The following is a 21,776-nucleotide window of genomic DNA, read 5'->3' on the forward strand; positions in this document are numbered from 1 at the left end:
TGAGTTGCACCTTTGATTAGTTAAAAACTTGCTAGTAATTGTATCTTTTGAATGTAGAACATTATGGGTTTGTCATTATGTACGTTTTATTTTTTGTTTAGTTATAAACTTTGATGTTTGAAGTTGTTTGTAAACCTCTAATATTAAGTAATGGATAATTTATTATGTGAAATATTAAATTTTATTAAGTTAGAAATTATTGAATTTATATACTTAAGATTATTTTAAGTTTTTTAATAATTTTATTTAATATTTAATTAAACCGGTTGAACTCCGGTCGAACCCCAGTCGAACCAGTAAACCATTAAACCAGTGACTTTACCGATTTATTGACCAGTCCGGTTCTCGCAACCTTAGTGATGATAGACGATTTCATAAAAAAAAAAAAAAAAAAAATAGAGCCATTGATCTCTTTTTCAAATCGTGACAAATGATCATATCATTGTGTGTACAAACCATAAATTTTTTTGAATAAATCGCTATATTTGAAATCAATATATTTCAAATAAATTTTCAATTAAAATATTCGTACGTTATCTTTTCTTCGCTGCTACCTCAGAGTGGCGAATATTTTCAATGCGGGTAATTTAAATTTTAAAGTGATCAACATTTAAAATATTGCTATATTCTAACCCTCTTGTAAAATTAAGTAATTAACTGCCAATGGTAAAGTGGGGCTATAATTTTTATTTTCTTATATAATATAATATATATAACATTAAAAATATATCTCTGATCTCAGATTTTATACTAAAGCTACAAGCCATACCTGGAAAGGGAAACTAATTCAAATGAATTAATTAATGAAGATGCTTTTGGCTCATAACCCAACTTGTTTACGTCATCTATCTTATTAATTTTCCTATTTTACAAGCTTCACACGGGTGTCTAAAATCAGTCCAACTATTTTGTGCGCATTAGATACGCCACTTTTTATGAACTATTAGATTTTATTAAATGAAAATCAAAGGTTATTATGAAAGAGGAGTACTGATAAACTTTATAAATATAGAATATATTAGTATATACATATATAAATACATTTTAATACATAATATTTTAAAAATGATAAATATAATTTTTTACTTTAAAATAAATATAAAATATATAAATACGTACAAAAATATTTTTTATTTATTAAGATTAATTATTATACAGTACTATTTTTAATTACATAATATAAAAATTAAATTATTTTATATTACTTGAAAGTAATTAAATTATTTTATATTATTTAAAAATAATTAAATTATTCATTAAAAAATATTTATTAGTAGTTAATTTTATTAAAAATATATTATTATATGACATAATTTTTTAATCAAATATTTGTAAACATACATTTTATTCAAAATAGTATATATAATATTATCTTAACAAATTAATTATTATATAATATTTGAAAAAAACGTGTAATATTTATATGTATTATATATAATTTAAAAAAAATTAATTTTAAAAATTTTAAACGTATAATATTTTCATATATTATATATCACAATAAATATAAAAACAATAAACATGTAATATCACAATCTATGAAGTACGGATTCTCCTATGGTGCCGGCGTATCCGTGTCGGACACAAATCCGACACCGACATTCGACGGATACTTCAAACGAGCGTATCAGTAACGTGTTTTTTTTGCGGTGCAGAATTTTAGTGAAGCTGTCACGAATCCGAACGAGTTCGACCCGATTTTGTGGTTTTATGGCCCAATTAACCGATTTTTTTTTTCATTTTAAAATATTTTAAAATAAAAACAAATCAAAATTTAAATTTAAAAATAAAATAATTAATAGAAGCAGAGTTGATGACAACAGTCCAAATCTGAGTGAGGTTTCGTATTTATCTTTAGATGAATCAAACATAGAAGCTGTGGTATTTGCGGATGATGGACTTGGAGGAGAAGAAATTGATACATTTTCTGTTAGCGAGATGGCAAGAGTAGATTAAAATTTTTTATTTTTTTTTAATAATTGCATAATTTTTAGACTTTTTTATGCAACTATATTTCCTCTTATATTTACAATATGATATTTTATTAATTTAATATATTATTTAAATTTTAATTCACAACGTATCCTAAACGTGTCGTATCCAATTTTTTATAAAAAGAACGTGTCGGCGTATCCGTGTTGTGTCGTGTCTGTATCGCGTGTCGTATCGGTGCTTCCTAGATCACAATAAAAATTTGAAAAAACAAAAAAAAAATTAATATTTTTATGTATAATATATAATATTTTAAATGAATTTTTTTATATATATTTTTAAAAAAATTATATTATATAATAATATATTTATATTTCTGTTACATTAAAAAATTACGTTAAACAATTTATATTACGTTAAAAAACTCTTTCTTTTCCAATTTATATTAAAATTATATTATATAATAATTTAATTATTTATTAAGTAATATAAAATAAAATTAATTATTTTATAAATTATATTATAGTTTAACATATTATTTTAATTTATTTTTAATATTAGAAAAAAATTTGCATAATAATTAATCCTAATAAATATAAAAGAAGAGAATTAATGGACTCTAATAAATACAGAATATCCTATTACATAGTTAAATACTTTAAATAATAATATTTTAATACACAATATTTTAAATAGCAACAGAATCTTTTATTTTTAAATAATTAAATATAAAATATATAAATATAAAATATATGAATGTTTTTTATTCATTAAGGTTAATTATTATGAAAAAACTTTTACAATATTAAAAAATTATATTAAAATAATATTTTAAACTGTAACTTAAAAATATAAAATAATTAAAATTTTATTTTATATTATTTGACAAATAATTAGATTATTATATTCAAAATTTATTATTTTATATTTTTATAATATAAAAATTATTTTATATTACTTGATAAATAATTAAATTATTATATAATAAAATTTTAATATAAATTGGAAAGAATGAAAATAGTTTTTAACGTAATATAAATTGAAATAGTTTAACGTAACAGAAATATAAATATATTATTATACAATATAATTTTTTTCCAAAATATTTATAAAAATAAAATTGATTTAAAATATTTTATATTCTATATAAAAATATGAACTTTTTTATTTTTTTAAATTTTTATTGTGATATTACACATTTATTGTTTTCATATTTATTGTGATATATAATACATAAAAATATTATACGTTTAAAATTTTTAAAATTAATTTTTTTCAGAATATATATAATACATATAAATATTATACTTTTTTTTTCAAATATTATATAATAATTAATTTTGTTAAAATAATATTATATATACTATTTTGAATAAAATGTATGTTTACAAATATTTGATTAAAAAAATTATGTTATATAATAATATATTTTTAATAAAATTAATTATTAATAAATAATTTTTAATGAATAATCTAATCATTTTTAAATAATATAAAATAATTTAATTATTTTAAAGTAATATAAAATAATTTAATTTTTTATACTATGTAATTAAATATAGTACTGTATAATAATTAATCTTAATAAATAAAAAATATTTTTTACATATTTATATGTTTTATATTTATTTTAAAGTAAAAGATTATACTTGTCATTTTTAAAATATTCTGCATTAAAATATATTTATGTATGTATATACTAATATATTCTATATTTATAAAGTCTATCATTACTCTTCTTTTATAACATTCTTTAATTTTCATTTAATAAAATTTAATAGTTCATCTAATACACATAAAATAGTTGGGCTGATTTTAGCCATACCCTCACACATGTAGCTTAATGTATGTATCTGGTATGAATCTTTCTTTATCGAATTAACAGGGGGTTTACAAAAGTTAGACAACTTAAATGGGCATGTCTACTCTTTGAATCCATTGACCCACTCATCTTTCTTAATTTATACCTTCGGGTTATTCAAATGCCAATAACTAGGCTTCTTATCAAACAATACTTCACACATTTAATGGGTACTGTAAATTTATTTTAATTAGGTACATCTACATCGTAGCATAAAATAAAATAAAATGTTTAAAAAATAATAAAAAATCAGTCTAAATTAAAGTAGTTTAAAATTATTTTATTTTGCGTTTTTTAATTATGGCTTACTTTTATCCTGGTCTTTTTCTTTTTCATTGACATTTTTAATTACCGCTTATCTTTATCCATGTTTTTCTCTCATTTGTTGACATTTTTTTCTTTTTTTTGGGGGGCTTGGATGCACCTGCCTATGAGTCTTTAAATTTAAGGAACAAATGTCATTGTATAATTTTTCCTATGCATTCATGAGTAAGAGGAATTACCGTCATTTTCAATAATCGTCTTTATACATAGTCTCTTGCTTGTAGATATTGTGACAAATTTCCTAAGTTAGGGGTTTAGAGACAATGGAATAAGGTTAGGATAGGAGCTTGGAGATAGTGGGTTTTTATTGGGATAGAGGTTTAGAAGAGAATGGATCCTTGATGATAGGTCAAACATGGGTTCGGAATTTTTTTTTAATAAAAGAATCATTTCGTTGCAAGTATAGTCCAAACCGACAATTTATTCTTACATTAAAATTTAATTTTGTTTATCATAGATGCAAACCAATAAAAATACCGAGAGTATTAGATTTCATGTCGTCTCTCAAAGGAATTGCAGTAAGATATGCATGTTATCGGTTATGAGATTTATGAGGTAGTTTGCAGATAAGAAGACAATAATCTAAATAACAAGAAATTAAAGCAAACAACTAAAGATAACAAATACTAAAGAGGCATTCATGGTAAGGATTAAGAATTAAGGTCTTCTATCCTAATCATTAATTATAACATAATAATTACCAATAGTTAAGCATATTACATTATCTCCAAATTGGGAGAAGATCAATTAAGCCTAGTTAACCCCAATCCATAAGTAGTATCAATGAAAACAAGATTAACTAACAACTCTAGATCACCAATTTAAGTTAGGTGTTAATGACTCAAGATTATCTAATTTCTCTTTCCAAGCTAAGAATGCTAAAAAAAACTACTCTAAAACTAAGCCAACCATTTTATCAAACACTTGGTATGCATAAAAAGAAAAGCATATTAAATTGCAATAATAATGAAATCTACTACTACCAAATGCAAGAAAATAACAACAATAACTCAAACAAGCATTAAAAGAACATAAAACATAAAATTGCATTAAAGGAAATTGAAATTAACAATAGTGTTTATAAACTAAAAAGTGGCACAAATAAAGAATTAACAAGATAAACTAAGAAAATTAAGGCAATAGAATAAGGAAAAGTAAAAGAAACTAGATCCAAACAAGAATTAAAGCCTAAATCTAAGAGGAAATTAAACTAAAAACCCTAAATTCCGGAGAGAAGAGGGAACTTTTCTCTCTAGAAAATGACCTAAAGCATAGTTACTAAGTTACACTAATTGCTCCCTCCTTGTTCCTTCATGAATTTGACCTCAAATACTTTAAAAATGAGTTGGATTTGGACTTGGATGAGTTCAGAAATCGCTAGCCATGATTTCTTTAATTGAGTCACGTGATGCATGTCATGCGTACTCACCATATTGCGATTTTCCAGGTTACGCGTATGCGCAAGGTCACGCATACGCGCCACATGACAGATTTCCAAAACTTCATTTCTTCATGAATTCTCCACTTTACATGTTTTTTTTTCACTCTTCGATCCCATCTTTGCCTTCTAAGCCTGAAATCACTGAGCAAGCACTTCAAGGTATCGAGTGGAATTAAAGTGAATTAAATTTAGCAATTTAAGAGCCTAAAAAGCATGTTTTAATCTTAAGCACAATTTAGGAGAAATTCTCAAAATCATGCTATTTCATTGAATAAACGTGAGATAAGTTGATAAAATTCACTAAATTCAACACAAGATAAATCCTAAAATTGTTTATCAACCTCTCCACACTTAAACAATAGCATGTCCTAATGGTAAACTCAAGAAAGACAAGAAAGGGGTATCAACATTTATTCAATGTAAACTATCTAAATGCAACATATCTACATGCATGCAACTACTTGGTCAAAATAAATCAATTCCCAAGAAAATATGTATAAACATAAGGGCTAAAGTAATCACAATCAAATCAAATCCACAATTGAATTGAATTATTAAAAAGAATTTAACAACTTGCACACTACTAGATAATTGACTTTTACTAACATTTAAAAAATGTTACCAAATCATATTAAAATGTTAGCTATGTATATTAGTAACATTTTAACAAATGTTAAATATACCCTATGTTACTAAATAGTTTCACTAATATTTTTCTAAAGATTTAATAACATTTAATAAAAATATTACAATAGATCTTCTATAGTAATATTATGAGAAATGTTACAATAGACATTTCTTAGTAACACTTAAAAAATGTTACGATAGATATATTTTGTAACACTTAGAAAAATGTTATCATAGATATTTTTTGTAACACTTAAAAAATGTTACAATAGATATTTTATATAACATTTAGAAAAATGTTACCATAGATATTTTTTGTAACACTTCAAAAAATATTACCATAGATATTTTTTGTAACACTTAAAAAATGTTACAAAAGATCTTTAATAACATTTTTTTAGTTATATTATACTATTTTTTATTTTTTATTTTATATTATATATAATATAAATATACTAAAATTAATTACTACAACATGAAATATTTCATTAAATTCATAAATTCACAAAATAAAATTTTTATAGCCACTTTCATTAATCAATAATCATTGTACAAATTTTCTTTATGATGTAAATAAAATGGAAAAAGAAAAAATACTTATAACACTTAAACTTTATAAACATTCCATATAAAAAAGAAAAGAAAAAATATACTATATACATAAAGAACTTAGTCCTTATACTAATCCTAGAAAAATGTATTTATCCGTTTGACTAGCTCATCGCTGTGATGACTTATTACTATTCCCTCAAACCAGTCAACCAAGTTCACCTGATGCACATCAAACAAAAAATTTGTACACTTGCCTGCAATGTTAGACCAATAAATGAACTGGCAAAAATATTTAAATCATAAGTAAAAAGGGCACAGCAGAAATGCACTTGCCTTCACTTTCACTCCAATGTACTTTTCTACTCTACCCTTTGGGTTTGCTTTACGAGGACCATCTTCATCATCCTCGTCATCATCGTGACCACCATCCTAAGGGAAAGGAATGGATACAAAATATCAGTTACAATAACCAAAAAAGAAAAAAATAACTTCAATTGAGATAGTTCACTTCTCACAAATTTCACATAAAAAATTGATAATCAAGCACCGAACAAGAGAAAGTAAGAAATCACTTTGAGATAAAAGCATGATCCTATATAACACGCTAGAAAGCAAGATCCTTTCACAAACCAGATAAAGATTTAACAATCACAAACCTTCTTCTTCATCATAACCAGATGACCATGACCCCTCGGTACGAGTTCAGAAAACACTTCTCGAAAATGCCTAGCAACACCTTTGAAAGTGCGCTCTATTGATTCATCCTTCCGTTGATCAAGTACAGATATTAGCTCTCTAATTTTCTGCAATTACTCAATACCAGTGACAGAGAACTAAAATAATTTAGTGATGCTGTATAGACCAGTGTCAAAAAAAAAATGCAAAAGCTGGGTTTGGATGTTTCACATTCAAAATGAACCTTAGTACTGGAATACAACTCCCATAAGAAAATAAAAGCAGTCAAAAATATAAAAAGGGAAAAAATTTATTTCATATATATGCAAGTGGTTAACAACACCTTTTTCATGGACAAATCAAAATATCACCACCATTTTCAGGGAGAAATAAAAATATCAACAATCAGATGCCATGAAAGATCAGTTGTACCAAATCTTTCAGATGCTATAGTGCAGAACAGGAACTAGCAATGTATATCAAGCATTTAGCTGTCAGGTAATCACCCACCTTAATGTGAATTATAAAGAACCATTTCAACCAAAAGGCCAGACAATTACCTCATCTCCTGCATCAAGTTCAGCTTGCCTTTTCTGAAGTTCCTCTCGTTGTTCTGTAAAATTTATATACCGGTCAAGCGCTTTCTTGTTTACATGACTGAACTGCTGCAGTTGATCATGGCACCTGTGCAACGCTTTATGCAATTCTTTGATATTCCTCCTTTTGTACCTAAGAAGGTGCAATAAAGTTAGCTAAAACAAAACTATAGAAATAATGACAAACTGCAAGGAAATAACCTATGACTGTAACATCACATATCTTCTGCATTATTTAAAATATGGCAGATTTCTTGATCATTTAAAAGAAAATTAAAAAAATAAAATAAAAACTTTATTTATGTCCCAAAATTGAAATAAAAAAGAAATGATCATCAAGAAAAGCCTTACGTCTCAAATGCATCTGATGTCAATGGGCCAGTTCCCTTATTTTCTTTGTATATTCCTCTTCTTTAGCAGAATATATATTTTTTTACTCACCTTAAGTACATTGCATTTCTCAGTAACAAAATAATGAAGAATTAATCACAATATTTTTTCTCTTAAAAGTTTAAAGATCTTTTTGGTATGAGAAACATACCAGGGCATTCAACAACTTCTTTACTAAACCCATACCTATTGAACAATGTACCCAGCCAACACAAAAATCAGATCTAGTATTGCACAGCCATTCAAAAGACACTTAAATGTATGTATCACACAAATATACAATTTAAAGGTTTTTTATCATCAAGTTGTATCAAAACTCAAGTATTCTGTATCAAAAGCTAATTGATAGACAAATTTTGAATTGTGTCCGCGCTTACATTACTAGAAGAGATTGTGGCCTTTTGATGCCAAGTCGGAATTCCTGTCACTGGATCCTAAAATCACCAAAAAATCAATAATGGAAGTTCCTGTGGAAATCACCAAATAAATAAAATAACTAAGCACACTCAATCCACAAATCAAAGAGAAAAGAAGGAGACTAAGTAATTATAGATATTTAATTAATAGTTTTAATTAATTAATTAATTAATTACCTGGTGCTTGTATATTCATAAAGCTTGCCAGTGTTGTAGAACACAATCAATCCAACTTCAGCATCAGAGAGAATGGATAATTCTTTACCTTTCTTCAGCAATCAATTTCTTCTCTTCGAAATGTTACTTGCCGGCTCGTTGAATTGTCGATCCTTCGAATCCCAATCTTTCCTCGCCCCATCGCAATCAATTTTAGGGTTCCTACCTCCTCAAATTAAACATCTCCTTTAATTTGACCTGCTAGATCACGAGTCAACAAATTCATTAAGATTAATTAGCTATTCAACTCTCACGGAGCTAATTGGATTAAAACTTCTACAGATTTGAAGAGAGAATTAGTTCATTTTTACTAAACTCAGACTCTTCCGATTTGAAGAGATTTGAAGAATCAGCTACAACTATGAAAATCAAACCCTAGGAATTTGAAGAGAATCACCTATGATTTCAAATCTTACCTTACTGGAATGAGATTGAGTCTGCGATTGAATCATGCATGAGATCGACGAGGCAGAGCGAGAGATCGAGAAGAGGCAAAAAAAAAATTGAGGAGGTAGAACAAGATCGAGAGATTCAGAGAACTGAGATATTGAGGAGGCAGAGCGAAATTGAAAAATTCAGAGCACTGAGAATGAGACTGAGAGTGATGGTGGATTCGATTTCAGAGTACTAAGAATTTTTTTTATTTATGAAATTAGGAATAGGTGACAGTTTTTGTAAACTTTTTATAAAAATTAAACTCATTTACTAACATTTTATTAAAAATGTTACTTAATATTTAATTTTATTATAATTACTAACATTTTAATAAATGTTAAAAGATAAATGTTACTAAATGTGTGAAATGTAGTAGTGGCAAGAAGGAGATGATAATCGGTAAAAACATAGAATTGAGCAATCGAATCCTCACCGGATGTGTATAAGCTCTAATCGCTCAAGTGTATAGGGTTGATTCTCTCAATTCTCTTCTAATCTTGTTTTCTAAGATTTGTTTTTCATCTAACAATCAACAATTATTCAATGCATACATACAAACATCATGAGGGCTTTTCAAGGGTTGTAACGAAGCTAGGATAAAGGTAAGGATGCATATGGTCAAGTGAGATTGAAATTTGAATCTTTGATTAACTTAAACTTCCAACCTAACCTATGACAACCTATTTAACTCTAATGCAAAACTAGCTACCCGTTATTCACTTTTTCACACATTAATGTATTCTTTTTAATTCACATCCCATATGCATTGTTCTTATTAATTTTCTTGGAGCATTTTATCTCTCCTTTTTATTGTTTTCTTTTTCCCTTTTTCTTTTTTTCTCTTCTTTTTATATTTTTTTCATTCCATTTTTTTCAATAACATAATATATACAAAATGATTAATGCATATGGTTTGACATTCAATGCATGAGTATGTACCCAAACTTCCAAGATTTTTAATGAAAACTCAAAAATACACTTTTATCTCAACCAATATTCCCAAACTTTTCACACTTAAATGATACACACTCTCACTAGCCTAAGCTAATCAAAGATCCAAATTAAGGACATTTATTATTTTTCACTTAGGGATAGTGATGTGCTAAAATTAAGAACAACATGGATTAAACAGGCCCAAAAATAGTTAACAAATGTGGATAAAAGGGTAAGGCTATTTGGATAGTGAGGTCAAATAAAATAAAGGCTTCAATCGTATAAATGCATTCATACACAAAATATAATGGACATAAAAAATTAAACAAATCAAATATTATAATCATAGAGAGAGAATAACACACAAGAAGAAAAATAGTGGTTATATGATATAACCACACATTAAAAGTTCAAAACTCATATGGTTGTGTGTTCTTGGCTCAAAAACATGTTCCACATTATATAATTCAAGCAAGTTTCAATGAAAAATTATTTTAATGGTAAATTCCTTGAAAAATTTTATTATTTTGACTAAGCTTATTATATATATGCAAACCAAGAAAATGCAACTAAAAATTCTAAAAGACCTAGTAATAAAAGAAAAATAAATGAAATGTGAAAGTGTTTAGATTAGAAATTTTTCACCCAAAAATCGATTGATTGGTCGGATGACTTCCCCACACATAAAAGTTTGCACCGTCCTCGGTGCATTCGAAGATGAGCAAGAGGGTACAGTGACTACACGGATTGCCACTTTCAACTGGTGGATCAACCAGCTGCTGTATGTTCTTTCTTCTGCTTCCCTTTTTGCTAATGGTGAATCATCCTGCAAGATAGAAAACAGGATAGTAAGATGAGTAAATGCAAAAGAAAGGAAGTATAGATTGTTGGAATGAGGTGATGATCATTAAAATGGAGTGAGTGAATCAGTGCATGACATGGATGAAAATAAGTGTGTGAATTTGATGGGTGAAAATTAGATTTCCACACAAACTCACCGGCAAGTGTACCGGGTCGCATCAAGTAGTAATAACTCACAAGAGTGAGGTCGATCCCACAGGAATTGATGGATCAAGTAACTTTAGTGAGTGATCAGTCTAGTCAAGCAGACAATGGTGAATTGAATGAAATTAAACTAATAGAGAGTGAATTGCAAGAATTATAAATTACAGAAAGTAAATTTGACAGAATCTTAAAGAGCAAGGAATGTAAATTGCAGTAAATGTAAAGGAAATTGCGTGCTGGAAAATTAAATAAAGCAGTAAATCAGAACTTAGAGCAATTACAGAAAATTAAACTTGCATGAAAGTAAATTAGAAGCAATAGGAACAGAAAGTTAAAATTGCAGGAAAGGAAATTGTAGCAGAGGATTTAAATTGCATAAACTGAATTCAATATAATTGAAATGTAAAAGTGTATCAACTATGCTAAGCTCTCTGGAGTTTCTAATCCTCCAAGAGAGATCTGGAGTCTCTAATCCTCCAGCCTGAGCTTCCTATTCTAATCCTACTCCTACTGTGCGCTCCTTCTTTCCTAACAGAACTAAAGCCTTTTTATAGGCATTTCTAAATTACAAATGAAATTCAAAATGGAAAACGAATTATAATTAAATGCAAAATTCCTATTCTAGATGATCCTTTTGCCTTTGAGTGATGTCAATTGGGCTCTGCTTGCTTTGAATTTCACTTGGGCTTGGAATCAGATAAATTGAGCAGAAGTGATGCTTCCAGGAGAGCGTAGCGTTCATTAAGTGAGCGGAACGCTTTTTCACCCACGCGTACGCGTCCTCTGTGCGTGCGCGTACTTTTTGCATTTTCTCCCATCGACGCGTACGCGTGACCTTCAAAAATTAGACTTCTGACGCATAAGCGTGCCATATGCCTGCACGTCCATATAGTGTTCACTTTGTGAACGTAGCGCTCGCTTTGACAACGCTGTCCCACGCGTATGCATCACCTATGCGTACGCGTGGTCTTCCAAAGTTGCACTTTCGACGCGTGCGCGTCAAGCACGCGTGCGCGTCGTGTGCAAAACTTTGCCTCCAAATTTTAACTTGCCCGAAAACGCTCAGTAAGTAAACGTAGCGCTTTCTTTGCAAATGAGCGCTCTCTTTGCTTTTTTTTTTCATGGGCCGCGCTTTTAAAAGCGTGGCCTAAGACATCAAAGTGTGCTCCAGCTTCAAAGTGTGCCCCATAATTCCTCTTTTCTCCTTTTTAGCTTATTTTGTGCTTTTTGCTTCTTTTTCTTCTTATTTCCTTCAAAGTTTATAAAATCAAAAGATCAAAGAAATATACCATTTAAGCACAAAAGCATTCAATATTTAAGCACTAATCATCACTTTCTTATATGAAAAAGCATTGAAAAACATGACATGATTGACATGTCATCACAATACCAAACTTAAACCTTGCTTGTCCCCAGGCAAGAAAAGAATCATGCAATAAAGATTGACAATCCAAGGTAAGAAGAATAGCAACTCAATGTTCATGGTTGGCTAGCTTTTCTATGCATGCTACAATCACAAAAGAGATGTAAATGATTGATGCTTCTATCTAGCTCATTTTATGAAATCTTTTTCTTTATATTTCTTCCTTGAAACAAGCTTTTGATTTTCTTATTAGCTTCTTCTTTTGGGTGCTTTGCCCCATGAGTTGATAACAAAGCTACGACTCTAAATGCTTTGTTTTTAAGTATTACCACTTGATACATAAGCACCACAAGCATTTAATTAGAGGACTTCCTTAAGCTCATTTGTTTATTTTCTTGACTCTCTAATCATTGATGCTCAGAGCCTTGAGCTTTGAGGAAGTGCTTTTGCACTTGAGCCTAGCCTTGACTCTAAGTGTTTTGTTTTCAAGCTTTTTGCTTGATACATAAACACCACAAGTATTTAACAATTGAATTGTCATTGGTACTCAGAGCCTTCAGCTTTCTCATTCTTTCCCTTTTGCTTTTCTTGCCTTTATTTGTAATTTTTTTCAAGGTTTTCATGATTTCAAAAATTTCATAAAATGTCCTAGATGAAAACTTCAATTAAATAAAATCTAATGCAATTGAGCAACAATTAACTATATTAGCCTTCCAATACTTATATGCCCATGCTAAGTTCTTCTTTAATGACCTTGTTTGTTTATGATCATGATGCTTTATTGCTTTTGAACTCACAAAATTCAAGTTGGTAGTTATAATGTCACACCAAGATGTTAAAAATTAGTAATCAAACTATGCTTATTCATAACACACATGCATACAGAGAAGATAAGGACAATCATGCAATTTACAGTGCTGGAAGTAAGTAGGGGGAGAAAGGAGCATTACCATCTTGTAGTTCATCTTCCTTGTTGTTGTCCTTTTCCTCCTATTCTTCCCATTCCCCTGCCAACTCAGAATGCTTGCTCATCCTCAAGCAACAATTAGAACAATGGTGGTGGGGTCTAAAATGGACCATGAAGTCTTACACAATAAAATGTTAGTAATACATGTGTTTAAGCAAGCAAAATTAAAGATAACAATCAAAGCACAGGAAACAGAGACATTGTGATTGCAAACATAAGAGGGTGTGCATGATACATTGCATAAAAAATATGTGGCACACCAAACTTAGTGTGACACTTTCACTTGGAATTGATGCAAGTATCCAGTATGGATTAGAAATAAATTTTGTTGCATAGCAACACCAAACTTAGAATGCAACCATATGTCAATTTATTTAAACTAAAACTAAACAAAGGGAACTGTTATATGTTAAATACAATCACCAAGCGAATAATCTGTCATGAATAGGGAATTCTTGGTGAGGTATTAACAAAAACAGTTAATGAAAGAAAGCATTAAAAACAGGGAAATGACTAAAACAAAGAGAAAACTAAAATTGTCTAACTAAAAGAAATATAACACTGCAAAGGCATTATGATTATGCAGACAAGTGGTGTTGCTGAATAAATTGCATAGAAAATAAGTGGCACACCAAACTTAGAATCTTAGTGTGACAATTTCATTTTTGATTTGATGCAATCATCCAGAAGGATTGAAAACAAATTGTTACAAGGCAACACCAAACTTAGAGTGTAATCATATGCCAATTTATTGAAATTAAACGAAGCAAACAGAGAAAGTAAACAAAGCAAAGAAATGAAATGTTACCTACGGTTGGGTTGCCTCCCAACAAGCGCTCTTTTAGTGTCATTAGCTTGACATGTTGTTCTTCATTTTCTTCCTCTTCTTCCAGTTTGTTAAGAGAAATGACCTCAAGGGGGGAGAAGATTCAGCTATTGTCCTTGTTTTGGTCTCTCCTCAGCAAGCTTCCTTTTGTATGTTGCTTGTTTGAGCTTGCTTGCTGGATCAGGGGTAGGATTGTTTGCAGTTGACCTTTTCTTGAATGTTGTCATTGGTATCTTGGTCACAATCCTCTTCTCGGTGCTCTTGTTAGTTTCCTTCACTCCTTGGATATCAAGACATGGTTGCTGTGTGATTGTTGGAGCTTTATCTTCATCAAAAGCCTTTTGAATTGGTGGTTCAATGAGCCCTTCTTCTGTGCAACTTTCTGCTTCACTTGAGTTTGGACTTTCTTGATTGTCTTTCTCACTTTCTTGTTTCTCTACTTCCTTTTTTGTACTCAACATTTGACGTAATAGCACTTTCATGGAGGAGGTTTGTTGTTCTTCCCAAGATTTCTTCATCTTCTCTTTATATTTTTCAATCACAGATTCAAGTGTTGAGAATCTTTGGTTTAGGAAAGTTTGTGGGGGTTGTGAGTTTTTATGTTCCCTTGTCATCTCAAGTGGCTTCTGTAGATATGCATTTTCAATTTCAAATACCTCCACCACCTCATTCTTCATTGAAATTTTGCTTGACACAGGTGCCTCTTCTTCTTGCTCTTCCACTTCCTCCTTCACATCCACCAACTGGTCTTCATCTTCCTTGCTCAGCAGTTCTAAGTTTCTCCTCATTTGCTCTAAGTACCCATCCATCTTCTTGAAGAGGATCTCTTGCTCTTTCCAGGATTGTTCTTGTCTTTCCCTAGAGTCTATGGCACTTTGCAGGCATTGTTCTGCTTGTAGCAAGAGAGAAACAGATTGGGGGTGGATTTTGTGGGTTTGTGGGTATTGCGGGGAAGTTGTGTTGAGGGATATGAAATGAATTTTGTGAGTAATCAGGTGTGTCTTGTGGTTGGTGAAATAAATTGTATGGATCTTAGAGGAAGCTGTGTGTTGAGGTATAGTCAAGTGATGAAGGATTTTCAAATGAAAAATGGAGAGGTGAAGTTGGACAACTTTGCATAAATGAGTCGAAGGTTTGCTCAAGTGATGATGGCTCTTGATTAATGGAGTATGACACATTGAGTGCTCTCTGGTTTTGATCCTCCCACCCACAACTTGAGTGATTGTTGAATTCATCACAGTGTGAATTATTTTGTGGCATGGAGGAACAATCTTTCATGTTTGTACTGGCAGCATAATCAAGTGATAATGTCTGTGAATGTGAATCCTTGAAATTCCCTTCCTAGCCATCATTTGTGTGCGTGTCATAACAGTTTGAGTCACTTTGTGACTCTGGGAAGTAGTTCATTTCACTTTATTGTTCATACTCTTTCATTCCTTGTTGATATTCCCAGTCACCATGAGGATAATGACCTAAATCATCTTGTGGTGGTGGGCAATATCTCATGAAATTGTCTTGATCATTTTCTGAAGCATATCCCCATTGATTGGGTTGCTCAGACTTTGTTAATTCTTGGTGATATTTCCAGCCACCATTAGGATACTGATATGAATAATTTTGTGGTGGTGGGTAGTATCCCATATGATTCTCTTGCTCATCTTTTGGTTCTGAATCATATCTCCATTGATTGGAGTGCTCAGAATTTGTAATTTCTTGGTGATATTTCCAGCCACCATTAGAATAGTCAATTGGTGATGGTGGGTAATATCCCATATGATTTGTTTGATCACAAGATGAGTTGAACTCCATTTAAATTTTGTAAAACACAACACCAGTGAAAACTGAAATTCATGTCAAAGAGAAGAATTTCTTAGTGAGGCAATAACACAAACACCTTGGTTTTAGCAGAAAACAGAAAATTAAAAGAGCAAAAACAAAGAAAAATGCTTAATCTAGACTTCTCACCCACTTAATCATTGTCGATCTATATCAATCCTCGGCAACGGCACCAAAAATTAGATGAGGAGAAAATTAGATTTCCACACAAACTCACCAGCAAGTGTACCGGGTCACATCAAGTAGTAATAACTCACAAGAGTGAGGTCGATCCCACAGGGATTGATGGATCAAGCAACTTTAGTGAGTGATCAGTCTAGTCAAGCAGACAGTGGTGAATTGAATGAAATTAAACTAACAGAGAGTGAATTGCAAGAATTATAAATTGTAGAAAGTAAATTTGACAGAATCTTAAAGAGCAAGGAATGTAAATTGCAGTAAATGTAAAGGGAATTGGGTGCTGGAAAATTAAATGAAGCAGTAAATTAGAACTTAGAGCAATTGTAGAAAAATAAACTTGCATGAAAGTAAATTGGAAGCAATAGGAACAGAAAGTTAAAATTGCAGGAAAGGAAATTGTAGCAGAGGATTTAAATTGCATAAACTGAATTCAATATAACTGAAATGTAAAAGTGTATCAACTATGCTAAGCTCTCTGGAGTCTCTAATCCTCCAAGAGCTGGAGTCTCTAATCCTCCAGCCTAAGCTTCCTATTCTAATCCTACTCCTACTGTGCGCTCCTCCTTTCCTAACAGAACTAAAGTCTTTTTATAGGCATTCTTAAATTACAAATGAAATTCAAAATGGAAAACAAATTACAATTAAATGCAAAATTCCTATTCTAGATGATCTTTGTGCCTTTGAGTGATGTCAATTGGGCTCTTCTTGCTTTGAATTTCACTTGGGCTTGGAATCAGATAAATTGAGCAGAAGTAATGCTTCCAGGAGAGCGTAGCATTTATTAAGTGAGCGGAACGCTTTTTCACCCACGCGTATGCGTGACCTTCAAAAATTGGACTTCTGACGCGTAAGCGTGCCATATGCCCGCGCGTCCATACAGCATTCACTTTGTGAACGTAGCGCTCGCTTTGACAACGCTATCCCACACGTACGCGTCATCTATGCGTACGCGTGGTCTTCCAAAGTTGCACTTTCGACGCGTGTGCGTCAAGCACGCGTGAGCGTCATTTGCAAAACTTTGCCTCCAAATTTTAACTTTCCCGAAAACGCTCAGTAAGTAAACGTAGCGCTTTCTTTGCAAATGAGCGCTCTCTTTGCTTTTTTTATGGGCCACGCTTTTAAAAGCGTGGCCTAAGACATCAAAGTGTGTTCCAACTTCAAAGTGTACCCCATAATTCCTCTTTTCTCCTTTTTAGCTTATTTTGTGCTTTTTGCTTCTTTTTCTTCTTATTTCCTGCAAAGTTTATAAAATCAAAAGATCAAAGAAATATACCATTTAAGCACAAAAACATTCAATATTTAAGCACTAATCATCACTTTCTTGTATGAAAAAGCATAAAAAAACATGACATGATTGACATGTCATCAGAATTCTAAGTTTGCGCGCGGTTTAGAATACACACAAACATTGAAAGCTATGTCACAATTACATAAAAAAAGCAGACACTTCGCTCATTTTAGTGTACTTGAGATATCTTAAAAAAAAACTTGTATGTTAAGACAAACAAACAAGCAACAAAGAAGTACTCAAGCACTCAAGCAAATAATCAAGCAATTATGAAATGGATAATTAATAGACATTGATTGATGTGCAAGAGAACTTAATGGATCAAATAAAATATGAAATTCACACATCAATTAATGATAGGTCAATAATAAGAACGATGTTTGGGTGGATAATAAGATCCTAAATATATACTCCAAAAACTCAAACCAAACACGGCTAGTAGGACATGCATACATCATATGCATTTATATGACATTGTTTAGGTGTGTATATTATACTTGGTTTGTCTATATGAATAACCATGTTTAATTGCTAACTACTTTACTTGAAGTAACTGCTTGATTGTGCTTGAACCTTACTTGTGTTTGTGATTGAAAATTGGGTGGATTGTGATGGATTGGCTGTGGATTGAGTTGTTTGGGCCTAGGGCCGTGGTTGATTATGAGATGGACCGAAGGCTATGTTTGGTTTGAGTTTTTGGTTTAAAAGAGTATGAAAAACTAAACTGTTTTAACGTAGACTTAATGAACCTATGCTTGGAACAGCTTGGTCATTCATACTGTTTAGGAAAAACTTTTAAAAAGGCTTTTGGATTTTTGAAGAATTAACAGTTTTCTCTTTTAAAAAGGATTTCAGATTTTTTATATTAAATCTTTGGTTTTGAAAAGATACATAAAGCGGCTACTAATCACTGTATTCTAGAAACAATTTTATTTTTATGTATCCTATTATAGTAATTCTCTAACCCTATAGTGAGAACCAGTGAGGACGATGTTCTCACTCCCTACAGGTATTTTCTTTTCAGATTATGGACGACGAAGTTCGGAAAAGCTTAGTTATTTTGTTTCTGTTTAAATGCTGTGCTGTGTTGTACTAGTTACTTTTTTCCTCGCCTTTATTCTTACACGTTTTTGTTAGAGATATAGGATTTTGATTATGTAATACTTGTAAAAATTAATATATATATATATATATATATATATATATATATATATATATATATATATCCTTTGTAAGTATTGATATTTGCATGGTAAGTATGGATATATGTTATCTATTAAAACGTCTTTTGAGTGGTTACATGGTTTAAGTTTTAAATAGTCTTATATTTTATTATTAAATAATTTAAGAGTCGTCGTAATACCCGAGCTATCAGAGTGGCGCAGCTGAAAACGTTTTTGATTTGATAGTTAGAGTGTTACAACATGCAAGTCAGACTTCTTTTTATTTCTATAAACTTCTTTTATAAATTACACATAATTATATTTTAGCAATAAATGTCATAATTTGTTTAAGCATATCATTTATCCAATTTATGTTTTAGAATAAATTATAAAATGGGATCCTAAAGTTTATATCGCCGACAAAAATAACATTAAATGATATGACTGATAAAAAGACTCTAAAGGATTTAAATGATAAATTGATCTTTTTGTTATTTTAAATTAAATTTTTAATATATTTGTTAAACAAATAAATTTTTAATAAATTTTATTATAAAATAGTTAAGTTCCCAAAAAAAATATGCTGTAAGACAAATTAGATTCCTTTAAAAAAAAAACAACAGAGAGACCAATCTATATGATGGGAGTAATAAATGAGGACTTCTAAAAAATAATTTTTTTTAAAAAAAAATATCCAATCTAAAATTCTTTAAAAATCAATTTAAATATTTATTCATATATAATAAATAACCAAAATCTAACACATCAAATTTTATTCGATAAAAATAAAATAAATTATAAAAAAATATATGTTATGAATAATATTCTTATAAAAAATTAATATTAATACTTTTATAATAATAAAATATGAAATGATAATACAAAATTTGAATTAATAATGTAAAAAAATCGCCCTATAAAAAAATCATAATACATTTGATAAAAATATTATATATATATATATATATATATATATATATATATATATGAAAATTTTGATCCTAATGTTAATGTTGTATTTTTTTGACAGAATTAATAAAAATATTATAATTACTCACAAACTAATACATTATTAAACAAATTGTAATTTGTCTAATTACTTTTTTGGTTACATTTGAGTGTATTATTTTTTGCTTAGACTAAGAGCACTATATATTACAACAATTCCTTAAGATAACGACGGTTGTTTTGCGGCGGTTGTGTGAAACCGCCGCGAAACGACAACCTGCGGCGCATATAGCGGCGGTTAGGGGTTGGGGCTGCAATCAAACCGACATTTAGCGGCGATTTTTCTCGAACCGCCGCTATATTTCAATCAGGTTTGCATTTCGCGGCGTCTTTTCGAACTACTATAATACCAAGTATTATTATTAGAAAAATTTTACGATTTATTTTTAAATTAAGATCCTACGAACATGATGAAATTTTTTCTATTTACAAATATGGTCAAACATATTAGAAATATTCATTAGTCAAAAAATATCTTTTAAATGTTAATTTACAAGAAATTATAGTATTTTTCATTAATTTTGTTTAAAAATGAAGCATTGGTATTTTATATATATATATATATATATATAATGATTTTTTTCATTTAAACTTTGTATTTTATGTTTAATATTTTGTTATTATAGATTTATGAATGTTATTTTTTTAGGAATGATTTTTTTAATATATATTTTTATATTTTGTTTTATTTTTATTTGATAAAATTTGATGTATTAGATTTTTGGTTATTTATTCGTAAATCGTGTTAGACTAGTAAATTTTATGTAGAGTTTTAAAAATTTATTATTATTATTATTATTATTATTATTATTATTATTATTATTATTATGTATTAATTGACAATACTAAATTTGAAAGTAATTAAATAGTAGTAGAATAACATAATTTATGTATTAAAAGACAATATAATAAACTTGGTAATTTGTGGTAATAAAATATGATTTATGAACAAATAGTACATTTATTACGTATCCTATAACAATTTATATAAATTATAAAAAAATATATATACTTGATAAATTTTGGTTTAAAACAATTTGATAAATATAGATTTTTTATTTTATTTTAGTAAAAAACCTAAATTATTTAATACATTCCTTTTTTAATCGTCGTCAAAACTATATATATTTATCTATCTTATATTTTAAAAATATATTTTAATAGTGTAATAATAATTTTTTATTTTTGTTATATTTAATATATTAAAAATATAAAAAATCAATATATTGAATGCAAGTTTGTGGCGCAGCAAATAAAGAATTGCTACAGCCTACAGAACTTTTTAAGCCAGTAACCATGTGTTTTAGTTGGTTTTTGTAGAAAAATTAACTCTTCAGTTAGGGTTATTTGGTCATTATAATAGTTGCTAAATGACAAAAATAAAATTGACAATCTTTTCATACCAATAAACATCATATTCCAATATTTGTTTTCCTATACATCAACTTTGAATGATTAGTAAAGTGGTCCAACCTAAGTAAAAAGGGCTAACTGTCAATATATAACAACATAATCCTCATATGCGTCAATCCTTTAATTAAAAGAGACGAAAATGTCACGTGTTTTACGTTAAGCAAAAGGAAAAGTTTCATAGGCTAAGGTTAATTGTTCAGAATTATTACATTGTTGTTAACATAGTTTGCTTATCTAAGTTGGCATTTCATTAACACATTGTTATTATAATTTGGATCTCATTCCATTATTCTCTTGCTAGTCTTCCTAGTAAATAATTTGTATTTTGT

General features: G+C 29.3%; 1 protein-coding gene across 1 annotated transcript; it reads right to left on the reverse strand.

Moving 5' to 3' along the window:
* Positions 1-6,872: 6,872 nt before the first annotated feature.
* Positions 6,873-15,368, reverse strand: LOC107604733 (structural maintenance of chromosomes protein 3-like). The gene is made up of 6 exons (XM_088490882.1): positions 15,225-15,368; positions 11,132-11,224; positions 7,973-8,164; positions 7,394-7,540; positions 7,071-7,166; positions 6,873-6,956 (listed from the first exon to the last, which is right to left on the reverse strand). The coding sequence occupies exons 1-6, from the start codon at positions 15,366-15,368 to the stop codon at positions 6,873-6,875; spliced, it is 756 nt and encodes a 251-aa protein (XP_088347008.1).
* Positions 15,369-21,776: the final 6,408 nt, after the last annotated feature.

This window comes from Arachis ipaensis, chromosome B6, assembly GCF_059453495.1.
Source record: "Arachis ipaensis isolate K30076 ecotype BB chromosome B6, ASM5945349v1, whole genome shotgun sequence".
NCBI lineage: Eukaryota > Viridiplantae > Streptophyta > Magnoliopsida > Fabales > Fabaceae > Arachis > Arachis ipaensis.